The 21,091-nt window shown below is 42.0% G+C and overlaps 1 protein-coding gene across 1 annotated transcript in view; it reads left to right on the forward strand.

Moving 5' to 3' along the window:
* Window positions 1-21,091, forward strand: part of EXD3 (exonuclease 3'-5' domain containing 3) — a 392,849-nt gene that overhangs the window by 110,562 nt on the left and 261,196 nt on the right. The window contains exons 3-6 of the mRNA XM_089675029.1: window positions 6,532-6,611; window positions 14,909-14,973; window positions 16,353-16,520; window positions 16,627-16,788. Coding sequence (XP_089531155.1) covers window positions 6,584-6,611; window positions 14,909-14,973; window positions 16,353-16,520; window positions 16,627-16,788 — 423 coding nt within the window. The 5' untranslated portion in view covers window positions 6,532-6,583. The remainder of the gene's footprint in view (window positions 1-6,531; window positions 6,612-14,908; window positions 14,974-16,352; window positions 16,521-16,626; window positions 16,789-21,091) is intronic.

A 21,091-nucleotide genomic window follows, 5' to 3' on the forward strand; every position in this document is an offset into this window, starting at 1 on the left:
TAATTTAGGAATAACTCACTGAAATCTGTCTGAACAAGAGTCTAGTAAACATTCTGGATATGATAAAACTTGAAACACGAAATCATAAATTTATAATTTAATAAATACTCATAAAAAATAATAATATAATAAATTTAATTCAATAATATAATCAAACCAAAAACACTGAAATTTGAAATATTGCGCCAAGTTCGCACATCACTGAGCAAAGTCACAGAATCGTTTTCAGTGTCTGATGACGAAATTCCCCACAAATCATTATCACTCAATTCTGAAAGCGGTTCTGATTTACTATCGCTGTTCTCTAGCCGGTCTAAAACCTATTTTGACATAAAGGGACGCTTTTTGGACGCCATGGACTTTTCTAAGTTTCCAGGCAGAAAGAACAGTCAAAATGCAGGCAGGGCACAGGACAAAGCAGGAGGGACAAAATAAATGTGAATTGCTTTGAAACAGCAATGTTTTACTATGTAATAATCGTTTTTTAATGCAGGCCAGGTGATCAGGATCTTTTCAGAGCCTGGAACAGCTCTGTGATGTTATCCAGCATTGCCTTTTAGCCCACTTCATCGGCTGGTCACAGGAGTGCAGAGCAAACTGCACTCCTGTGACCTACAGGAGAAGTACAGCCAAAAAATGTGCATTCATTTTTTTTTTTCTGATGATCCTGCAGAGCATTGCACCCACGATTAGTAGATTACAGGTGCAATGTAAGGCTTCTACAGATACTGCCTCCAGCTGGCCTGCCTGTACCTCCTTACAGGCAGACAGTTACAAAGCTGGAGGAAGGGTCAATGAACTATGAGGGTGCCCATCAGTGCCTTCACAGTTCATTGAGAGCATCTCCCGCCATTGTTTCTCATACGATACCATATCTTACGATTTTCAATTAATCAGTACAGTTTTCGTCCAAAAATACAATACAATATATTACATCACTTCTGAATTTTTATTAACAATTTTCGTAACTTTAGTAACCTCCTCATTTTCGATATGGAGACTAGCATGCAGAAAAAAAACGGACGATCATTCATCCGATATTCTCATCGTGTGTACAGGGCTTTAAAGATGCTGTTGTAATATTTTGTAAAGCGCTGCGCAAACTGTTGACGCTATATAAATCTTGTATAATATCACCCAAACCGTACTCTCCGCTCCTCGCACAACCTCCTGCTCTCTAGCTCCCTTGTCTCCTCCTTCCATGCTTGTCTCCAGGACTTCTACAGAGCTTCCCCCATCCTCTGGAACTCTCTACCCCAATTTATCAGACTATCGCCTACTCTGCTCACTTTTAGCTAATCTCTGAAAACTTATCTCTTGAGGGAAGCCTATCCTACCCTCAGCTAATAATGGAGTCTTCTACTCTTCCTACCAGTCCATCCCCCACAGTTATTACCTTTTGTACCACTAGCCCCTCCCTCCTAGATTGTAAGCTCCAAGGAGCAGGGCCCTCAAATCCCTCTTGTATTGAACTGTATTATTGCTGTATTGTCTCCCGTTATATTGTAAAGCGCTGAGCAAACTGTTGGTGCTATAAAAATCCTGTATAATAATAATAATATCATTAAAAGTACATTGCGTGCATTTGAAAATATCCAACACATCGCATCACTGGGTGCTGTCCAGTAGAGGGCACCAGCTCCTAGCTTAGAGTGTCAGCAGTAGCCAAGTTTTATTTCCCCTCCGTGTACCAGGATCATTCACAGATCAAGTAATGCTCACACGTCCTCGCTAGATCATATATTCTCTGTATACTTCATATTACTTTTCTGACTGCTGCTACTCTGCAACGGCAACATTTTGAATGCTTTACAATTACAGGATTAATGGTCTGATTTTAGCTCCAGCTTTCGCTTCTCACATGTCCAGTTATTGAATTACATCTGTGCACTAAAGGTAGATCAGTGTGGTTAAAAACGCTTGCCCTCACAGTCTCGGGCTTCTGGGGTCAATTCCCAGCAGGAGCATTGTGTGCAAAGTCTGCTGGTTCTCTCATTTCCTACCACAATCCAAAAATATATTTCCTTCATGATAGATTCCTTACAAAATGTAAATAGCTGTCTTGGATAACATTTTTTTTCTTTTGTTCAGCTTTTGTCTGTTAATTTTCATCAAACATAAAATTGTATTTGATGGAGTTCACAACCGATGGGAGTTTAGTTCCCATTTTTCCAGTTCAGGCTTGCAAATGGCAGAAAAGTTGTTGCTATGGGCTGCAAAATCACAAGTAACGATTATTATTATTTTAATTATTACCAGCTTAAGGCTTTATTCATACTGGCACTTCAGTGTTTAGCTTTTCCAAACCAAGGAGAAGTGATCTGAGACTTTTATGCCTACCAGACCACTTTTTCCTGAAATTAGATGTTCCTGCTTTACCCCAGGTTCACACCTAAGCGTTTTTTTCAGCGTTTTGCAGAAATGCACTACAATCCATTTAACATGATTTCCTATGGGACAGGTTCACATCTCTGCGTTTTCGGTATGTTTTTTGGAAAGGATCAGGGGCTTTTTTAAACGCAAAAAGTTGCATTTTTGCTTCTATAGACTTCAATGGAAATGCTGCAGAAAAGCATGTAGTGTGCTTTGATGCATTTTTTATGCATTTTGCGTTTTAAATCTGCTTAGCAACAATTAAAACCGCAAAATGCATCAAAAACGCATGTGCAAAAACGCACTGCAGAAACTGATCAAACGCAAACTGCATAGGTGTGAACCTAGCCTTAAAGCAGGTTTATTATTATACAGTATATATATAGCGCCAAAAAGTTTGCTCAGCGCTGTACATTAGAGTGGGAGACAGTAAATGAGACAATACAGTAGCAATACAATACACAAGGGGTTTGAGGGCCCTGCTCCTTGGAGCTTACAATCTATTAGAGAGGGGGTAGTGGTACAGGAGGAAATAGCTGTGGGGGATGGAGTGGTAGGAGGAGTGGAGGAGATCGGTTGTTAGGTGAGGGCGGGGTAGGCTTCCCTGAAGAGATGGGTTTTCAGGGTGAGCCTAGAGGAGAGGAGGGTAGGTGACAGTCTGATGGATTGGGGTAGTGAGTTCCAGAGGATGGGGGAAGACCTGGCGAAGTCCTGGAGTCGGGCATGGGAGGAGGAAACCAGGGAGCTACAGAGTAGGAGGTCTTGTGAGGAGCGGAGAGTACGGGTTGGGTGGTATTTGGATATCAGGTCGGTGAGGTAGTTTGGGGCAATATTATGAATAGCTTTCTACGTCAATGTTAGAAGTTTGAATTTTATGCGTTGGGCAATCGGAAGCCAGTGGAGGGAATGACAGAGGGGGGTGGCGGATACAGAACGATTAGTAAGGTGGATGAGTCTGGCCGCAGAGTTCAGGATAGACTGAAGCGGGGATAGCCTGTGTTGGGGTAGGCCAGTGAGGAGGGAGTTGCAGTAGTCAAGTCGTGAGATAACAAGGGAGTGAATGAGTTGTTTAGTAGCGTCGGGTTAGGAACGAACGTATTTTGGAGATGTTGCAGAGGTGGAGCCTGCATGAATTTGCCAGCGATTGGACATGGGGCTGGAAGGACAGATTGGAGTCTAGAGTGACACCTAGGACTTTGGCTTGCGGGGTGGGACTGATGATGGCGTTATTGGTCGTGATGGAGAGGTTGGGGGGGGGAGGCGCAAGCTGGGGGGAAAACTAGGAGCTCGGTTTTGGAAAGGTTTAGTTTGAGGAAGTGGAGTGACATCCAATCTGTCGTTCAGTAGGCGGGTGATTCGGGTGGAGACTGAAGGGGTGAGGCGAGGGGTAGAGAGGTAGATTTGCGTGTCATCGGCGTAGAGGTGGTAGTAGTGGTAGTTTAGCTTCACAGTAGTACATGCATTAAAGTGAAAGTAAAGGCAAAACCTAACCGACTCTAAACCTACTCCCACCCACATTCTAAGCTTAATTTATCTAGCCCTGTACAGAAAAGATTGCTATACTTACCTATTCTGCATCTGCTCCGGTCCGGACTGCAGCTGCGCTCTCTGTGTACAGGAGAAACCCGACAACAGCTGGGAAATGCCTTGGGAAGTGACATGACCCATAGACGTACTATGGGACTTCTGTTGTCTGTTTCCGCTCCTATACACTGAAGCTGCCACTGACCGCTCAGCCTGGAACCCGGACCGGAACGGCAGCAAATTTGGCAAGCGATATTTTCTTTACAGGGTTAGATAGATTAGGCTTAGAATGTGGATGGGGCTAGGTTTAGAGTTAGTTCGCTTTTGCCTTTACTTCCACTTTAAGCTGTGGGTATACACTTGTAGAATTTCGAATGAATATTCGTACCAAAATTCTGAGAACATTCTAATGTCGTTCAAAAGTAGTTCAAAATTTTGTTTGCTTTTAACATTTGATTTTGAAATGAATGGACTATACTGCAAAAACACACATTTAGAAAGTTGTGCATTCAAGAAAGATTTTCCATTCTGCTTCTTTGAATTTTTTTGTCACTGCAGTCGAAAACGAAAATTGATTTGTCCCCACTAATGATTAGAAAAACAAACAAATGTTCTTACAATGAAAAATTCTAAATTCTACTAGTGTATACCCATCTTTAGACGCATTTAGAGTGCCTAATTGCATCTTCAATGCTTTTAGCCTTGGTGCATAGGATTCTGCTGTTTAGCTGTGGGTGGAGGGCACGGGTTTCCCATCCAGCCCCCCACTGTGGACAGCCTGTCAAACTCTGGAACAGGCTGACAGCTGTTGCAGCTGGATGTGGCTTGACAGTGTACCTAGTGGTATGAATTAGTGATGCACTGATATATCGGCCATCGAAAATTATCAGTCAAAAATAGTTATCGGCATTATCAGAGGAGTAGCTAGGATATTTTGCGCCCAGGGACGAACTATAAAATTGCGCCCCAGCCCCCTTCCCCGTTTAATCACATCAGTGACACCAATGATGGGGCACTATTCCTCCCACTGACACCAATGACACTTACCTTGCTGACCCCTGCTCCAGCCTAGGCTCCTTCCCTCTCCATCCACAGCCAGCATACCTGGTTGCAGCAGCACCATCTGCACGGCAAACTTACCGGTCAGCTGTCTTCTTCACTTGCTCCGGCCGCTCCCTCACTCGATCTTCACGCTGCCGCTCGGCTCCTCCTCTCCAAGCTCCGCCTCCTCGCAGGTGATTGGCCGCCTGTGTGCCTTTCCTGAGCTACAGTTCTGGCGCCCAATCACTGGGGAGGAGGTGGAGTTTGCAGAGGGAGGTACAAGCTGCCATAGGCTGTCCAGTGATCCCGAGGGTGTGGCCAGATGACAGGGGCGGCATGTCTTCCCGCCCACACATCGCGACCAGGGAAAAGAAGACACTGGCCCTGCGGACCTCTCTACCCCTCCTCCAGCAGCGCCTCCTGGACTGGATCGTCGTGGGATTGGGACACGGAGCCAGGTAAGACACAGCAGCCCGCTGGCATACAGCCTGGAAGGGGGGGGTGGCGGCACTGCGCCGCCCCCTAAAAAGTGCCACCCTAGGCAAACGCCTTGTTTGCCTCATGGCAAATACGCCCCTGGTTGTAAGCCTCATTTTGGCGCCCGGGTACATATGTACCCCCTGCCCCCCCCCCAGCTATGCCTCTGGGCATTATACTGATAATGATAACTGACTTCAATGCAGAATTGCGTCCCATTGACTTCAATGCAGAATTGCGTCCAATTGACTTCAGTCCAAAAATGCCCCCTATTGACTTCAATGCAAAATCCGGTCCTACTGACTTCAATGCAAAAACACCCCCGTTGGCTACAATGCAAAAACTCTTCTATTTAAGTTTTTTTTATTGCATATATATATATATTTCATTTTATTTTCTGTCCAATTTTTGTGTTACTTTCAATAAAAGTTATTTTGCATTACTGGATTGTGCTTTTTAAATTCACATTAATTTAAATTCATTATATTAATTAAAAAGTCAAATAGAATACAATTTGTATATAAAAAATATTAAAAAAAAAAACAAAAACATTTTGGTTTTTGGTGAAGTGCATCCTGAATTTTCGGTTTCGGTCCAGAATTTTCATTTCAGTGCACCATGAGTATGATTGTTTAGTGCAGTATGTGCCCAGGGACAATTGCCCCAAATACAGACTTCTTGCATTCTGGAAATTCATCCCTGGGTACATACTACCGCTAGGTGCACCGTCCAGCTGCAGCAGCTGTCAGTCTTTCATAGAGCTTGACAGGCTGCTAGAAGGGCACACCTGTGCCCCCACTCATGGCTAAACATCAGAGCCTCATGCACCAGGGCTAAATGCCCAGTGTGCGTGGGGTCTTAAAAACCCTCTCCTGACAGATTCCCTTGGAACAAGTGTCTTTATTGGAAATTGTTCCTTTACTTCCTGTTTAATGACAACTGTTTCCTGTACAGGAAGTAAGAGAAAATCATCACAGCAGGGACCCAGACAGAACTTAAAAATAAAAATCTTACAAAGGTTTAGCCTTTCTCCACTGTATGACAAAAGAATAAAGGTTTCATATTTGTTTCTTTATACACCGTTGTCCTAATAACAAGCTTGCACCTTTTTTTTAGGCAGAGAAGACTGCTGGTGTGGGCCTTGTGTTGTGTTCCTCATTCGGTAAAGATGGATTTGAAGGAGGGCCGAGAGGAAGGTGAGTTTTCACTCTTTACCTTTTTATAGCTTACTGCCCTTGCCAGGAATTGAGTGTGCAGATCATGTCAACCTGAACAACATACTCAAAAAAAGGTGCTGGGAACTTTTAGACTTGCATGCGTAGTCAGATGATAGAAAACTTCCAGGAAGCTTGATAGCTATGGCAAGGCCAGATTTCCCTCGATGGGTAGCCAACAGTAACTCAAACCATAGAAATACAGAAAGGATCAAAACTGGATGAATTAATCCAAGATCACTTTAGTTTGTAAAAGAAAAAAGTCATATAAAATCATCCATCACGTTTTTGGGGCAACACCACCACCCCTACTTCATCAGGGCTCAACACAGGATAAAACTTGGATGGACGTAGTGAAAACAGTGACTTCATGAATCTATATTAGAACCAGAATAACACTCCCCACATGAAGGAACATCTTGACAGCAGCTGCTGAGCAGCAATGGTCATGGCAGTCAATCGGAACTAAAATTTTAAATGAAATCTAAACTTCGATTATTACTGTACAACATTATTTATTGGGCTGTATGCCAATAACCAGCCTTCAGACTAGCTCAGACAGCCTTCAGCTATCAGTCAGAATTACCCTTTCTTTCCCTTTTTGCACGTGTTTTTGCTGCGTTTTTGTTGTGTTTTGCATTTTTCTTTCAACTTGTTGCTGGGCAGAATAAAATGCAAAATGCATCAAAAACGCACTACATGCTTTTCTGACGCAAATGGAGAAACAGAAAAAGGGCGCACCGACCTAGTGCATTATCGTTTAAAATATTGAAGAAACAAAGTATGTATCATACTCACAATAGACATAAAAACACAGACATGTCAAACTGAACAAGATGTATGATCCAAACAACATCTGAGTCCATACGATAGAACCCTGGATGAGCAACTGGCTAACGCGTTTCATGGACACAACCTCTTCCTCAGAGCCAAAAGGTTGACATGCCTGTGTTTTTATGTCTGTTGTGAGTATGATACATACTTTGTTTCTTCAATAAATATTTTAAACGATAATGCACTAGGTCGGTGCACCCTTTTTCTGTTTCTCCATTTGCATCTAGTGTATTTGGACCACCCCGGTCTGTTGAGGGCAGAAAGTAGTGCATATTCCAGAAAATTCCAGAACATTCCTATTGGGTCTACTGAGTCCTTTCCTAGTGCAGGAGAAAAGTGTTTGTTGTGTTGGATATGCTTTTCTGACGCGTCTCCATTGAAGTCTATAAACCCAAAAATGCATTGTTTTGCGTATGGGGAAAAAAAAGGTTCCTGACCTTTTTCCAAAATACGCACCTGGGGAAAATGAGGAGATGTGAACCTGTCCCATAGGAAAACATGTTAAATGGACTGCAATGCGCTTTGCAGAAAACGTTTTGTCGAAAACGCATACGTGTGAACGCATAAGTGTGAACTTAGACCAGTGTTTCTCAACCTTTTTTTGGTCAAGGCACCCTTTAAAATTATGGACAGTCGTGAGGCATCCTATTCTAAAATGTGAAAATTTATTCTAATAGTTTTATGTAACGCAGCAACATCCACACATGTGGGACACCAAACATTACAGGTGATTTTTTCTTCCAAAGCAAATACACTTTTGCACACTGGTACTGACTAGTATTCCAGTGTTTCTCCTCTCCCTCAGTTTTTCTCCATCACTGAGCTAATGTAACCCCAGCACTGATGGAGAGGGGCAGGGGAGGGTCAAACTAGGTTGCTGTGCAGGCAGCTGACATCCTCCTTATCAACTGATGATGTCATTGGTTGTCAGGACGCCGGCGGCTAGAAGGTCATAATAGTGCACAATGAAAACCTGTGGCTTGTTTCACCCGCTGTCTTGTATACAAGTTTTGGGCAATTTTTAGACATCTTCCAAGGCACCAGTGAAGAAACCTCAAGGCACCCCAGGGTGCCTGGGCACCCTGGTTGAGAAAGGCTGACCTAGATGAATGCAATATGGCAGAATTAAAGGAAAACTGTGCTTGCTGTGGGCAGAAAGTACTAGCTGGGTTAGATATACCATAAATGCTGATTGTGAATGCTCTAATACGGGTATATACTTGGAGGAAAGCTATCAGTCTGCACATGCAGACCCGGCTCTGAATGTTCAATGGCCATGCCTGAAACACGTGAGGGAGGGGAGCAGGTCATTAACAATTAAAGCTCTGACACAAATCTTACATGGACAAGAGTTAGTCCTACAGCTTCAACAGGGTAACAGCAAAAGGGAAGTGCGTGAATGATGAGTTTCATTAGGTAGGCTAAGTGAACTTTCAAGAGAACCTCTCACTTGAAAATGACAGATGTCTTTTAGGAGGGGTTTATTGGCAAATAGAGTTGAGATTTTTACATCTTAATCAAAATTGTTAATGCTAAATGCAGCAAATGGTTGTGCCCAGACAATTCTCTTTCAGTTTTGCTAAAAATTCAGCAGATTGGGCATGGTGGTAAAATTCACTCATCTTTGAACTGATGTTCAGATTGAAGGTATATTACTTTACATGTTAATGTTATTTCTGAAATTATATTCAATATTTTCAAATCTGCAGCATTCATTGAATTAGTACCTATTGATGTTTCCATGAAAGTCCATGTGCAGGTCCTCTCCCACTTGTTTTTATCACCCTATCACCCTTTCACATGGTTTTCCCATGGAGATGACACATGGCCTTTTCAGGACACATTGCACAGACTTGCTCCACTGTTGTCGCCATCAGGAAGCCTAGCCAAATAAAAATATATAGCAAATAAAAAAAGATTGTATAGCATATACAATCGCGCCACAAGCCGTATTGTAATTTAATGTTATTAAAATGGTTCTAAAGCCTAAATGCATTTTTACATTAAGGTAATTTTTAGGTAAAAGTATTGCCCCTCAACCCCCCCTAATACTTACCTCACTTGATCCAACACTGTGCCTGTCTGCACTGGCTTTCTCCTTTCACTTCCCAATATCACAGGCTTTGCTTAGGCAGCCAGAGCCATTGGCTCCCCTGCTGTCAATCAAAGCCAGTTACAAGGAAGCAGGGCCGATTCCCGATATCTGTGTCAGTGGCCTCAGGGAGCGCAGCTCGGGATTGAATCCGCAGGTGTGTCACAATAGGAAGCTGCTTCCTATGGTAGCACACTGAGAAGAGGAGGAGCATCGGTTCCCCAGCCCGAGAAGTGGAGGTTCAGGGTCGCTTTGTGCAATTCAATTGCACAGAGCAGGTAAGTGTAAACCTGTTGCTTACAGTCACTTTAAAAATTACTTTTTCTTTTTAATCTGCAGCACTATAATTTTGTGTAAACTTCAGTGCAATATGGCTTCCTGTACACAGTTGATGTACAGAACTCCCCCAGAAAAGTAATTTAATGTTTGACTCACTGATTTTTCTAGAAGTCTGCACTAAAGGGATGCAGTCCTTGCAGTTTTCCTCATTAAGGCCCTGCAAATGTATCAGCTGATCAAATCACTCCCATTAAGGCTGGCCATACATTATACAATTTTCTTGCTTTATATTTACCAAAAACCATATAATATGAGGTTAAACATGAACAACACTTTCAATTGAAACCAATTAGGCAGGCCCTTTCACTACATAGTTGAAGGTAAATCTAAAGGAAATTGGACAGAAAACTAAGAAAATTGTTTAGTGTATGGCCAGCCTAATGCAGGCCATAGATGGGTCGAAAATTGGCTGATTTTTAGGCCGCAAAAAAAATCGTCCGATTTTCGCACCGTTAATGGGTTAATGGGTTAATGGTCGGCTGTTTTTCTGGAATTTGGCAGATTTGTTTGATCGGTAAAGTTGGAAAAAAATTGGCCGATTGGCAATTTTCTTTTTACCGATAAATAATCTGCGCATGAGCCGTGACCTGCAAGAAGAAGAAGAGAAAGAAGAAGAAGAGAAAAAGAAGAAGAGAAAGAAGAATTCCAGTCCGCTATTATATTTGACATGAAAAAGTATTGCGGTTGCAACAATGTATCTATTTGTATCCGAAAAACATCTGTATCGGAAATGGATACAAATAGATACAATGTTGCAACCGCAATACTTTTTCATGTCAAATATAATAGCGGGTCTTTCTGCAGGGACAGAAGTAATTAAATGCCGGCTGCAGACGGGAAGAAAATCGGCCAATTTTTTTTTTACTGTTGGTGGTAACGTCGGCCTATTGAACGACCGATTTTTTGTTTTTTTTTTTAAAAAAACCGGCTGGTTTTCTCCATGTCTATGGCCTGCATAAGGCTCCATTCATGTCAGCGCATCTCCAAAGTCACACAATTTCCAGTGCGACTTTGATGTGACTTGTGGTGTGACTTTGAACCGGCTTTGCATTCACTGGACAAAAGTTGTACCAAAGTAGTGCTGTAACTAGTCTCACAGATTTGAATGGTACTCATTGGGAAACATGGACTCCAAAGTCATATGGCAAGTTGCACAAGTGTGATTGGACTCTTAGAATCAGAATCCAAAAGACATGGACGAACACACTGCTTTTTTTCAGAGCAGAAACAGGACTCTGCTACAAAGTTACTCTTTAAAGTGGTAGTAAACCATGACCTTTAAAAAAAAAAAAAATGTCATAATGTGCTAGCATGCATCTCATATTAGCACATTATGTGCAACTTACCTTAAAATGAAGGCTTGCAGCGGCTGTCAACGCTGACATGGCTTTTATCTTCACCTGGTCCTCTTTCCGGCTTCGCAGGCTTCGGTGCCTTGAATGGCCGACATCACTCACTTCTTACAACACTCAGCTCTGAAGGAACGGCATAGGCTGTTCCTTCAGAACACATGCGCCGGTGTATTTTACAAGTAAATCTCTCCTAAACGGTGCACATTTAGGAGATATTTACAGTACCTGAAGGTAAGGCTTACATGTAGGTACAAATTAAAAAAATACAACTTTACTGCCACTTTAAGTGTTTTATGTTGACAGAAAGCTGAACTGAGATGCAACAGAGGATAAAAAACAGCGAAAGCAAGTATTTTGTTAAACGCCCCCCCAATAAAAAAAACAAAACATAAATTCTTTTTGATACACAGTGCTTAAGGAAATGTAATCAAATTCATGTAGGCTGTACATCCACCTTATGGGCTTGTTCACACTACTTTTAAGCAATCGTTTTCCCTGTACCAGCTTAGTGCTCTGTTGTGCTATTGGTCCAGGGGTTGGTGCCTTGCATTTTACAGTGCAGTGCATGGTTTACCCTTTTTTCTTTTTTTTAACTTTATTGAAATGTCACAGAGCGACCTTTCATTAATTGTTATGAACTGCAGCTCAGCTGAAATACATAGAAGCAGCAGTAGAAACAGACACTTTGGCACAGCTCTAATCCATTGCTTAAAAATGCATACAGCATGTTTTTGTTTCATACTGCACTTCTCTAAACCTAAGGGCTCCATTCTAGTGTGAGCAAGGCACATCAAAAGCAATTGTTTTCTGTGTGCCCATGCAAAGACCTGTAGTTTTCTATTACAGAAAAACACAGGACTCCTTGAAGCATGCATGAAAACTGATGTAAACTGATTTTGCGTGTCAGTTTCCATCAGTTTTTCTGCACGTGTGGTGTGAACGAGACCTAAAAGCTGGAAGTGCCTATTCTATATTGAGTAACACGGCTGCTTGGGGTCTCTGGGACATGAAAGAAGGTTTATACCAGCTCAGTTATTCCTGATACCTTAAGTGACAGGTTTACATTTATAAAAAAATTGTTGCAAAGGACTGAGCAAAAAACATTTTTCTAGTTCACCTATAATAATATTTCACTGGACTTTGCAGATCTTGCTTATACAGAACAGAATTCCATGTCTGCAGTAGAGACATAGGTGACATTACACAATGTCTTGCATTCAGCCACGGACGTGCGCAGTATTACTTTGCGTATTTGACTGAAGCTCTGAGCAGCTGTACATGTGAAACATGTTCTCTCCCTTTGCTTTTATTTCTGGGTTGCAAATGGTCCCATAAACTGGACGTAGCTCAAAGACTTTTCTAAGATGTCAGGATGTAGACACTCATCACATGTTCATGTTATATATAGATATTATAGGGTCAGTCAGGGAACATCCTTTCAGCGTCCATCTGTTTACATTAGACGAGTCTGGAGCGTAACCCAAAGCCCAGAGATTGATCATTTATCAGTACTAATGTATGTGTATGATCAGTCACAGATCAGATGTGTTTACTGACCCCGTGGCCTGTGGGTTTAGGGGAATTTAGTCTGTTCTGTAAGTCTTCATAACTCTTGTCTATGTGACTCTTCCTTTTGTCCCTCTTCCTGTGTCTCCTGCTTTCTCACCTCTCATAATACTCCTTTTCTTTGACATTTGATCTCTGTCTCTCCTTCCTTGGCAAGCAAAGCAGCACTTGTCACTTTCACAGGGCCACAATTTTCATTTTGTCTAAGGGAGCATCTTAAAAAGTCTAATCAACCAAAAGGTATTTTACGTTACTGGTGGAGCCTGGTGAGCTGTGTCAGTCCTGGACATTCTATAAGTTTTGGATATTCCAACAGTACAATTTTCCCTGAGATAATTCTTTTCCCCCTGAGAATTTTGGGTATTCCAGCTCCTTCATTTCTCTGACTTTAACCCTAAGGACCCATACACACTACTGTGTTGCAATAAGGCCTCATGCACACAGGACATTTTGCCAACTCTACTCAAAGCCTTTCCTCTTGCTAGTGGCATTTTGTCAGAAAAATCTTTTTTCACTTGTAATAATATGTAACACGCTTAGGGGCGTCAAGCACTTGGGCATTCATTAATTTCAATGTCCAGAATAATAATGTATTTAATGACACTCAAGAGCTAAAGGCGCCTAGCGCTTAGGCGAGTTTACAGGCGGTAAGCGTTTTTGTTTTTCCCCAAAACACTGCTGCTCCTGGGCGCTCTGACATTATACTCATGTAAATACACATATGCATGCAAAATACTTAAGCTCCAGAAGGTTTTACTTCCTTCATGACCGGCCATTTTTTTGCTATTTAGCACTGTACTACTCCGAAATTGATCGGTCATGCAACACTGTACGCAAATGAAATTTATATATTTTTCTTCACACAAAGATTTATTTTGGTGGTATTTGATCACCACTGGGGTTTTTTTTTTATTATATAAATTTAAAAAAAATTTAATTTGGAAACCCCCCAATCATTTTTTACTTTGTTATAAAGCATAGCAAATTGAATTTCTTCATAGAGGCACATTGCAAGTTAATGATAATTTATGGAAAGGAAAAACACTGCAAGAAAGCAGCTAAACATTTGATTTTTCTGTGCTTTAACCTGCTATTTTTTAAGGTGACAGGCTCTATCATTTTAAAAGTCAGAAGGTCTGAAAAGTGTTATTTTAGTTATAGGAGAATCCTGGCAGGCTTCTTATGTCTTGGATTATTCATCAGTGAGTTCTTAGTGTCGCAATTCCTGTCCGCCTAGAGTTTTTGTGTTGCTCCAGGTCCTCTGCTCTTTTCTATAGCTGACATATAATTCTCAGTGTTTTACAGAGAACCATTCCTATCAATCCCTGCTTCTAGTTTCTTATAATCTGATATCCGGAACACAGACTGTTGACCAGTCTTATTGGAAGCCAAATAACTCCCATTATAGAGAGGAAGACACTAGCATAGTCAGGGGGAACCATTCTGAATAACAGGCCCACTGTAGTTGGGAGACAATATTTTCTCTCTTTGTCCATCTCCTTAATTTTACTCTCTGCTGTCTTACCCCCATACACTTGTCACTGCTCTCTTCCTCCTGGTCTCTGATGGATAGACCTTGGTGTCTACCCGTTACATTTAGTCCTCATGCACACTGGACATTTTTACAGCTGCTGTTTTTGTTTTTTGACGGGTTTTCTTTCTACAGCCAGTAAACCCCCCCAGCATGTTATCCTATGTGTCCATGCACACACAGACTGTAATCAATGTTTTTTGGCTGGAAAAAAAACCCAGGACTAGTGAATTTCTAGAGGAGTTTTGTAGCTGTAAAAACTCTCTAATGCTGAAAAATGCAGCTAAACGCTGTAAATCACGGCATACAAACATTTTTGGACTTTTTTTTACCAAAAATAAAAATTTTTTTGGTAAAAAAAAAACCTCTAAAAAACGAAAACGCAGCTAAACGCTAATATAATACCGCTAAAAAACACTGAAAAACTCAAATTTTTAACGTGACTTTACACAGCTAATGTTACCAGCATTATTAAAACACCCCATGTGCATGGAGCCTTAACAAATATGCAACCACCTATCCGATCTGTATGGCTTTTCTCACGTTGTTTTCTGTTTTACTTCAGGGCCTGATTACTCTCAGATTTTATCCACTCTACATATTGCCTTGGCCCAGAAGAATGTGGAGCAGGTAGGTCGTTATCTGTCTGTAATTGATGTATTAAGTATAATTCAAACTAAAAAAAAAGTTTGGGTTGAAGGTCTATTCCATTTTATAGCAACCCCACATTCAGTCCAAGGACACTCTGGTGCCCCCACAACCTCTTTGCATGAAGGTAAGAAAAACCTTCTGTGTGTAGCAGCTCTCCCAGCCCCCTCTCAAACTGAGCTGAGCCCCATCTTGATCCAGCAATGTGCACAAGAGCCTTGGCTCTCTCAGGTCTCCCTCTGCATTGGCTAAGAAACCAGTGGTAGCCATTGCCTCCTGCTACTGTCAGTCACAGCCAGTGAGGGGTTGGTCTAACCCATGCTTTGTGTGTGAATGAACAAACAGAGTAGCGATTCAGGAGTGAGCCTGCTTTGGTGCCCTCATATCAAACTGTTTGCTATGGGGGTACTAGGCAGGAGGGAATGGTCAGGAGCACCAGCGGGGAACTCAAAAGCGGAGGATTGGGGCTGCTCTGTGTAATACCACTCCACAAAGCAGGTAAGAATAATGTGTTTGTTATTTTTAAACAAAAAAAAACCCTTCCTTTAATATCACTTTAAGTTGGCCATAGTTGGATTGGAACTCAACCAAATTTTGATGCATTTCTGGCCGTTCCCTATAGTGAGAAGTGTTGTTTATTATGTGGGTTTTCTCAAATTTGACTCCAAAAGGAAAATAAACTTTAAGATGTAATAAGTGCGATTCATCCTGTGTACATTCACCCATAACTGAAACCTTAGTTTTCGGTAGAAAGAAACATTAAACTGCTGGGAATATGGGAATGGCTTTGTTTGACTTATTTGTAAAGGTACAAGGTCCAGGGCCCTTCATCTTTTCTTCCATACTGAATCAGGATAAATATGTGCTCATCAGGTGTCCTGACACTTCATGGGTAATATACTGTATGTTGGCCTCAGGTTAGTTATTCACCAAGAGAAATGGGTATAATGATAGCAGGCAGTGTTACAAAAAAAAAAGGAAGCATGAGATAAATGCCACATACATAAAAAATATAAAAACTACAACAGTCTGCACCTTCTAAAACAATTCAGTAATGTTGGTTTCCCATATTTATGCCCCAACGAGTTCCCTGTAGATTCTCCACGGCATGTTTAAAGAGTAATTCCAGCTAAACTGTTGTCATAACTACCTCCCTCTTGCTTGGCCATCAGCTTAAAGAGTAGCCATACCCACTGCAAGCCAGAATAAAACTTTGGAAACTTTGTAAAAAGATTGCCTTCAGGTAACTGCTCCAGCTAAATATACTTCAAGGTAATGCCATATATATTTGCTCTGAACTGTACTTTCATTTTGTTGTGTGTGTGTATATATGCTTCTAAGCAGTTTTTCTGCTCTGCCAGGTACGAAAAAATATGAAAGATTTCCTAGCTACTGTAGATGACCCGCAGACTGCTCTCCTGGACTTGTTGGAAAGTTGTAGCACTTCAAAGGGAAAAGGGAATTCACTGTCTAATTTACTTGCTGACGAAACTCAGAAATGGTTGCTGGAACATCCCGAATGCCAGCTGGTGAGAACTACCAACCTGTCAAAAAAAAAATCATTAATGCAATTCATTTCTGTATAGAGCTACATGAATGCGGTTATCACATAATGGTCCTGTACTCTCTTCTTAGTCCGGGTTGAGGTTGAGAAAGGTTCAGGCCCGTGTTTTCCTCCTGGTTACTGAAGGGCAGCTGCTAGATTACCTCATTTCCATTTATCGCCTGCAAGAAGCTGAGCGTTCTTTTCTGCTGGATCCTGTCAAACGCTTTCACCTACTGGGCAACTATAAAGAGGTAAGAGTCTAAAAATGCCCTACTGGGCTTGTCTGTTGCAAACCGTTTTCTCTGCGTTTTGTGTATGCCATACCTAATAATGGTGGTTGGAAAGTGGGCCTTACAATTAAATTGAAACAAAAAAAACCCTCTGGGGAAGGGGGTGGTATTGGTGTTTTCATTGTTATATTGTAAAGCGCTGAGCAAACTGTTGGTGCTAAATAAATCCTGTATAATAATAATTAATTTTAGGTGAGAGTGACAGCACCATCCTTTGGTGATGCACTATATTGCCAAAAGTATTGGGCCAGCCCTCCAAATCATTAGATTCAGATGTTCCAATCGCCTCCATGGCCACAGGTGTAGAAAATCAAGCACCTAGGCATGCAGACTGCTTCTACAAACATTTGTGAAAGAATGGGTCGTTCTCAGGAGCTCAGTGAATTCAAGCATGGTACCGTGATAGGTTGTCACTTGTGCAATAAGTCCATCCGTGAAATTTCCTTGCTACTAAATATTCCATGGTCAACTGTTGGTAGTATTATAAGAAAGTGGAAGCAACTGGGAACAACAGCAATTCAGCCACGAAGTGGTGGGCCAGGTAAAATGACAGGGGAGGGTCAGGGCATTCTGAAGTGCACAGTACGCAGAGGTCGTCAATTGTCTGCAGAGTCAATAGCTAAACACCTCCAAACTTCAGATTAGCACAACAACAGTGCATAGAGAGTTTCATGGAATGAGTTTCCATGACTGAGCAGCTGCATCCAAGCCTTACATCACCAAGTGCAATGCAAAGCGTCGGATGCAGTGGTGTAAAGCACGCCGCCACTGGACTCTACAGCAGTGGAGACTCATTCTCTGGAGTGACACATCATACTTCTCTGTCTGGCAATCCGATGGACACGTCTAGGTTTGGCGGTTGCCAGGAGAACGGTACTTTTCTGACTATGCCAAGCGTAAATTTTGGTGGAGGAGGATTATGGTGTGGGGATGTTTTTCAGGGGTTGGGCTTAGCCCCTTAGTTCCAGTGAAGGGAACTCTTAAGGCATCAGCATACCAAGACATTTTGGACAATTTCATGCTCCCAACTTTGTGGGAACACTTTAGGGATGGCCTTTTCATGTTCCAACATGACTGCGCACCAGTGTACAAAGCAAGGTCCATTAAGACATGAATGAGCTTGGGGTGGAGGAAATTGACTGGCATGCACACGTCCTAACCTCGACCTGATAGGGATGAATTATAGCAGAGACTGTGAGCAAAACCTTCTCATCTGACATTAGTGCCTGACCTCACAAATGCGCTTTTGGTCAAACATTTATTTATTTATTTCAGGTAGCGCCGTCAATTTACGCAGCGCTTTACATATATATATATATATATATATATAGGGCCCTCAATTCCCTCATGTTTTGCATGGTATTGGTATTGTTCTGTCACATGTTCTGTCCCCCTTTGTAATGTACAGCGCTGAGCGAACTATTGGCGCTTTATAAATACTGTATAATAATAATTATAATAATATATATATTGTACATTCATATCAGTCCCTAACCCTCAAGGGGTGTACAATATAAGCTCCATAACTTACATTCACTTACTAGGGTCAATTTACACAGGAACCATTTCACCTACTAGCATGTCTTTTGGAGTGTAGGAGGAAACCGGAGTACCCGGAGGAAACCCACGCAGGCACAGGGAGAACATGCAAACTCCAGCCAGGTGGTGCCGTGGCATGGATTTAAACCAACGACCCTAGTACTGCCAGTACAGTCCCGTAGACACACTCCTAAACCTTGTGGACAGCCTTCCCAGAAGAGTTGAAGCTGTTATAGCTGCAAAGGGTGGGCCAACTCAGTATTGAACCCTGCAGACGAAGACTGGGATGCTATTAAAGTTCATGTGCGTGTAAAAGCAGGAGTCCCAATACTTTTGGCAATATAATGTATCTAATGCAGTGACCCAAATCTCAAGAGACGATGCTACCGCACTGTGCCATCTTGCAGAATTTGGGCTACTCTGAATTCCTGAGATTCTTCTAGCAAGGATGTTAAAGTGGAACCGTAGTCAACAAATGATGCTGTAGATCGCTTAAGGCAGGCCCCTTTTGCAGATATAGCTATGTAAAACATTCAAAATAAGTGATAGGCACTGTTTAACCTCTTCACGACGGGCGCACACAAATGTGTGGCCTCCCGGCATCTGGGCCTAGACACCAAGTGGCCGCACATTTGCGTGCAATTAAGAAAAAACATATGTGCTGAGAGCGCGCACCCAGCACACATGTCTGGTACTCACGGAAAGGTCCCGGTCTGCTCTTTCGATCAGGACCTTTCCCAATCATGTGACCGCCGTGATGACGCGTCATCACGGCGGTCACATGATCCCTAAACAACGCCCCGCCGTCCTGCCTCCCGGCTTCTGAAACTCTTAAAGAGCCGGGAGGCGCCAGCGGGAAGGGGTTAAAATCCAGTATACAATACGCGGTCTTACCCTGCTCTGCACATGCTCTGTTGCTCCCTATTTTTCGGTACTGTGCTAGAGGTTGATCTGCTGACAGCCTAAAGATTTACTACTGCTTAGGGGCTTTGGGCTTCAGCAAATTGGTAGTCGCCAGCAAGAAGAAACAGGAAAAATGCTGGAGCCAATTTACAGAACACACCCATTTTGGTAGCATATTTATTAATGTGGGATGTGTGTTCCTTGCTAAAGAACATTTTTTTTTCTTCATCAAGTTGTTATGGGTAAAATTCTGCTTTAAGATTACCCTCTGCAATACGGAAGCTGGGGGTAAGGTAAAGATAATAAAGGTAGACATAGCTACCTTTTTTGCCCCCCCCCCCAGGGGTTTCTCTTCTTTTCTGAGAAGCAATCCAGACAAATAAGCAGACCTGACTTAGACTGCAAGGTCGGTTTTTAAAGTGTATGTGATGCCAAAACTTTTTTTGTTGTGTTCACCAGATCAGTGTTTAGTATGCAGTGGTTTTCACCTTCAATCTCATGATTTTTCTACTTGCAATGATAAAAGATAGATGATGTGGGAGCCAAGGGAGGGAGCAATTACCCAAAAGACAGTATGTCTGACACTCCAGGAAGTGTTGGTTCTTTGCAAATGTATTTGAGCTGTGCTGATGGTTGAAGATATTGCAGAAAGAGTGCAACTGTTATTATTAGTAGTAGTAGTTATTTTATAGACTGTCCACGTTTCTTTCTTTTAGACATTCAAAAAGTGGTGACATAGAAACATATCTATGGAAAATTATGCCACCAGAACAAAAGTTTGTCCTAAAGAATCAATTTACTTATCACTTTTGTTATCCTAAGTTACGACACAATTTATAAGCTGAATTGTAACTCTGTCACTCCTGTCTTTAAAGGGTAAACAGATGCTAGTCTTTGGTTAAAACATAAAAATGTGGTCAATTTAATGTTTTGTTTTTAATATGTACTGCTCATCGCCTTTTTACAGGGGTCCACTAAAAGGGCCACCTGGGAACACAAAATGGAATTTGGAATGGATGATAGTGCAGCCTGCATACTGCAGTTTATTTCAACTTACTGTAAGCAATGATATGGCCAGGTACACGTTTTTTTAGCCTAATTTGCAGAAACTTCCACCATATGGGCAGCACAGTGGCTAAATGGTTAGCACTTCCGCCTGGCAGTACTAGAGTCGTTGGTTCGAATCCCAACCACGGCACCATCTGCCTGGAGTTTACATGTTCTCCCTGTGCCTGCGTGGGTTTCCTCCGGGTACTCCGGTTTCCTCCCGGGCTCCAAAAACATGCTGGTAGGTTAATGGATCCTGTCTAAATCGGCCCTGGTATGTGTATGTATGAATCTGTGTTAGGGACCTTAGATTGTACGCCCCTTGAGGGTTTGGGACTGTACTGTATGTAAATGTACAATATATGTATGTGTGTATATATATATATATATATATATATATATATATATATATATATATATATATATCTGTGTGTGTGTGTGTAAAGCGCTGTGTAAATTGATGGCGCTATATAAGTACCTGAAATAAATAAATAAATATCCCCTGAAATGGCTCTTTGGATATTCAAGATGGCTTCAGTGATGCCCATGTCCTCTTTTCCCCTGGCTTCTCCTTTCTTGTGATTATTAGCAGACAATGGTGGAATTCAGAGCACAGCAGAGGCTCATGTAGTGTGCAGCTATTCTCTGAAGACCCCCTGAATGGAGCAGGCGGTGCCTGAGAATAATAAGGGGTAGGCAGAAGGCTGGCTAGTGTTTCATGGCTGTCTCATGTTACACTTTAGCCTTTTGAAAGAGTGACTGTGGCAGGCTGAAT

Source organism: Staurois parvus, unplaced genomic scaffold (genome assembly GCF_062004578.1).
Source record: "Staurois parvus isolate SC_StPar_1 unplaced genomic scaffold, SC_StPar_1.0 ptg000154l, whole genome shotgun sequence".
Lineage (NCBI taxonomy): Eukaryota > Metazoa > Chordata > Amphibia > Anura > Ranidae > Staurois > Staurois parvus.